Source organism: Silene latifolia, chromosome 1 (genome assembly GCF_048544455.1).
Source record: "Silene latifolia isolate original U9 population chromosome 1, ASM4854445v1, whole genome shotgun sequence".
In the NCBI taxonomy this organism is placed as follows: domain Eukaryota; kingdom Viridiplantae; phylum Streptophyta; class Magnoliopsida; order Caryophyllales; family Caryophyllaceae; genus Silene; species Silene latifolia.
In genome coordinates, this window is record NC_133526.1 from 32,513,331 (window position 1) to 32,517,707 (window position 4,377).

The 4,377-nt window shown below is 43.3% G+C and overlaps 1 protein-coding gene across 1 annotated transcript; it reads right to left on the reverse strand.

Annotated features, from left to right (window-relative positions):
• Positions 1 to 1,144: 1,144 nt before the first annotated feature.
• Positions 1,145 to 4,136, reverse strand: LOC141643537 (uncharacterized). Its single transcript, XM_074452735.1, has 3 exons — positions 3,638 to 4,136; positions 3,016 to 3,297; positions 1,145 to 2,364 (listed from the first exon to the last, which is right to left on the reverse strand). Exons 1-3 carry the CDS (start codon positions 4,134 to 4,136, stop codon positions 1,145 to 1,147), a joined length of 2,001 nt encoding a protein of 666 aa, XP_074308836.1.
• Between the last annotated feature and the right edge of the window lie 241 nt (positions 4,137 to 4,377).

Genomic DNA, 4,377 nt, shown 5'->3' on the forward strand with positions numbered 1-4,377 from the left:
ATACCTAAGTCCAGGAGCAAACTGGTTAGCCACTTTATTTCACACGTAATAACAGCTAACGCACGGTATTCTGCTTCAGCTGAAGAAAGCGAAACAGTGGGTTGTTACTTGGTTTTCCATGACACAATAGATGAACCTAAGAAAACAATCCAGCCACTCAAAGAACGACGTGACATAGGACACGTGCCCCAGTCTGAGTCACACCAACTGACAAGACGCAAGTCAGCGTTACTTCTCAATACGATACCTTGACCAGGTGCACCTTTGATATAACGCACAACACGGAGCGCAGCATCCCAATGATCCATTTGGGGCGCATGCATATATTGGGACAAGATATGAATGACATATGTAAGATCGGGGCGAGTGACAGACAAGTAAACTAACCGACCAACCAAACGACGATACACCTCTGGGTCGGCAAGCATTGGACTGGTCGAATATCCCAGCTTGTGATTTTGCTCAATGGGAGTTGGCGACGGCTTGCTCCCAAGATAGCCCACTTCAGCAATGACATCTAGTGCATATTTTCGTTCACACAAAAATATACCATCAGCATTTCTAGCTACTTCAATCCCAAGAAAATATTTCAGTACACCCAAATCTTTCGTGTGGAAACATTTATGAAGATAATCTTTGAACTTTGTAACAGCTTCAGCATCATTTCCCGACACAATTAGATCATCTACATAAATTAGTACATGTAGTTGGACCGTGTCTTTGACAAACGTAAACAATGAGTAATCAGCATAACTTTGCTTGAACCCATATTCTTTCAAAGCGGAGCCCAATTTTGCAAACCATCAACGAGGTGCCTGCTTTAGACCATACAACGATTTACGTAATCGACATACCATACCTGGAGTAGAGGAATGGAAACCGGGGGGGGGGGGGTAACCGCATATAAACTTCCTCAATCAAATTTCCATGAAGAAAGGCATTATGGACATCCATCTGATGCAGAATCCAATTTTTAGCTGCAGCAACAGAAAGAAACATGCGTACTGTACTCATCTTTGCTACAGGAGCAAAGGTCTCATCATAATCTATACCTTCCGTCTGATGATTACCAAAGACAACCAACCGAGCTTTCAAGCGTTCAATGGTCGAGTCAGATTTATATTTGATTTTATACAGCCACTTACTACCGAGTGCTTTCTTTCCGGGAGGAAATGGTTCTAAGTTCTAACGTCCATGTCTCGTTGTTGGCCACGGCATTCATTTCGGTTTCCATTGGTTTTCTCCACCCTTCATCATTTACTGCTTCTTTGAACGAACGTGGCTCCTTGTTACTTGTAATAGCTGTCAAATAAGTACGATGCTCCGCAGAAAATTTATCACTATTAACATAATGAACAAGGGAATACGGCGTACCTGAAAGAGACGGTGTCACGGTGATACGATTGGACGCGGGCGAATTATTACCACGAACAGTAATTTCAACAACATAGTCACGAAGATTAGAGTTCGGAATTTTTGTACGATGACCCCGACCTAGTACAGGCTCAGTCACGACATCACTACTACCGCCCATATCAGCGGCAACAGTACCACTACCTACACCAGTATCACCGCCGGCAGCACCCACATCCGTGCTCGCATCAGCACTCACATCAGTACGCACATCATCATCAATATCCAAGACCTGCGTGTCACGGGGCTGACCATTACCGTGAGCAGGTGAGACGGTCTCACGTACGTCATCAGCATCCCAATCAATAATTAACCCGTCGTCTTTTTTACTTTTGGGTTCATTCACAGAGCTGAACCCATCGCGATATGGAAAATAATCTTCATAGAAGGTCACATCACGAGAAACAAAGAATTCACGAGTATCGAGATCGTACGAATACCAGCCCTTTTTACCAGAGAGATAACCCATGAATATACACTTGCGGCTAAGACTTGAGAATTTGTCGGATTTGGCCCTCTGATTGTGGGCATAACACAATGATCCGAAGACTTTAAGACGGTCAAAGGGGGGAGGTGAATTGAACAGTACTTCATACGGTGTAATACCTCCAAGTAAGACAGATGGTGTACGATTAATTAAATGTGCAGCAGCAAAGGCACACTCACCCCAGAATTGAATGGGCAATGCAGCCTGAAATCGTAGTGCACGCGCAACATTAAGAATGTGCTGATGCTTGCGTTCAACACGGCCATTTTGCTGGGGAGTACCTACACATGAGGACTGAAATAGGATACATTGTTCCTTAAAGTATGGTTGGAGACAATGTAATTCAGTACCATTATCGCTACGAACGGTTTTAATGACAACAGAAAACTGACGCAAAATCATGGCAACAAATTGTAGAAATTTCTCATGCACCTCTGTTTTCATACACAATAAATAAATCCACACTGCACGAGAGAAATCATCAACGATAGTAAAAAAAATATCTCGCGCCACACGAGGACGGCGGGTCATACGGACCCCAAAGATCACAATGAATGAGTTCAAATAGACGGTCGCTTTTATTATTGCTAACTGGAAAACTGTTACGAACATGTTTCGCACAATGACACACCTCACACGGTGTAGTCAAAATGTCTTTACTAGTACTGACAAAAGGAAGCAAATTTACTACTTTGATGGACGGATGTCCCAATCTATTATGCCATAAATCAACAACAGACCCTACAACAACCGTTCTCGTAACAACTTCAGGTTCGTGACTCAGATAATATAGTCCGTCCAATCGATCACCCGTGCCAATCACCACTCTCGTACGTGGTCCTGTATGGTACAACTTTTTGCATTAGTTACAAGTTCACAATTGAGTGTATCACTTAATTGTGAGACTGAAATTAAATTGCATTTTAAATTTGGAACGTAAAGTACGGAATCAAGAAATATGGTCGGAGTAAGTACGACTCGCCCCACTTGAGAAGCATTAATTTTTGTGCCATCAGGGAGATCCACAGCTCGGCTAGCTACCTGTCGAGGATTAAGCAGACAAGTATAATTTCCCGTAACGTGATGCGAACATCCCGTATCAATAATCCACTTACCAGCATAATCATGGTGTGGTGTACCATACACAGTGACGTCTTCCTTTGCTTTTCCATCGACCGCAGCGGCGTGAACCACATTATTAGGCTCCTGTTTTGGCTCGGATTTGGACCCTTCACCACGGCTAGAACCAAGACTACCCCCACCACGACAAGAACCGTCACGATTAGCACCACCACCTCGACCTGATCCTCCTCTGAATGGGTTTTTAATACCCTTTAACTCATACCACCAGTCGGGTAACTCCTTCATCAAGTCGAAACACATGCTTCGATCATGGCCTTTGCGATTACAGTTACTGCATACTAACTTCTGACGCTCAGAACGTGGAAGTTAGGAGGAGGGACGAGGCAACACAGGTCTAGACTCAGTACGGACAACAAAATTGGAAACTTCAGTGGCGGTCGCAGTGGTATTGTCAATCCCATGTACCCGCTCTTCTTGAGATACAAGGTGAAAGGCTCGTTGAAGAGTGGGCATAAGGTGTTTGTGCAATTAAATTGGACCGTAATGCACCATAAACCGAGGGCAGGAGACCAAGGAGAAAACGATGGACCCGATTATTATCACGTCTCTTGGCATATTGTTTACCAATATTGCATTCATATTTACGACACTTACAGGTGATAATTGGTTCAAATTTATCAAGTTCATCCCACAATTGACACAATTTTCCATAATAGACAGCAACGGACATAGTCTCGGTTTGGCGACACTCATGTAAATTCGATTGAATTTGTTGAATACGGGGACCATCGATGATGTCAAAACGTTCGTGGAGATCATCCCATAACAGTTTTGCATCTTCGTAATTAGTAAGGAGCGACTTTACCTCGGGTGTAATGGTGTTCATGAGCCACGACACAAGCAGCGATTGAACAATCTCCCAATCCTCCAGGGTACACGGCGGTTTGGGTTCATTGATAGCGTCATTAAGGAACCCGTATTTGCGGCGATCCTTAAGAGCAGTACGGACGGAATACGACCAAGCATCAAAATTAGTAAGATCTAAACGAACATCGGTGATGTGATCACCAGGCTTATCGTTTTGACCAACAAAGTAAGGGGAGGACGGATCGATTTTTGTGGAAACAGACGAATCCTTGTCGCCGCCAGACATGGCGAAGAAGGATTTAGGGTTTATGATTTTTATTTTATTTTAGGGTTAATTGATAAACACTACCAACTTAAGTCCTCCTTTTCATAATCACTACCAACATAAAAAAAGTTCCAAAATCACTACCAACATATTCATTCCGACTCACTATCAGTACCAAATGGCCGGAAAACCTCATTAAACTTGTGATTTTCAAATTTCCCTCCTAAAATATTTTTTTATTCCCAAACTACCCCTCCCCCTC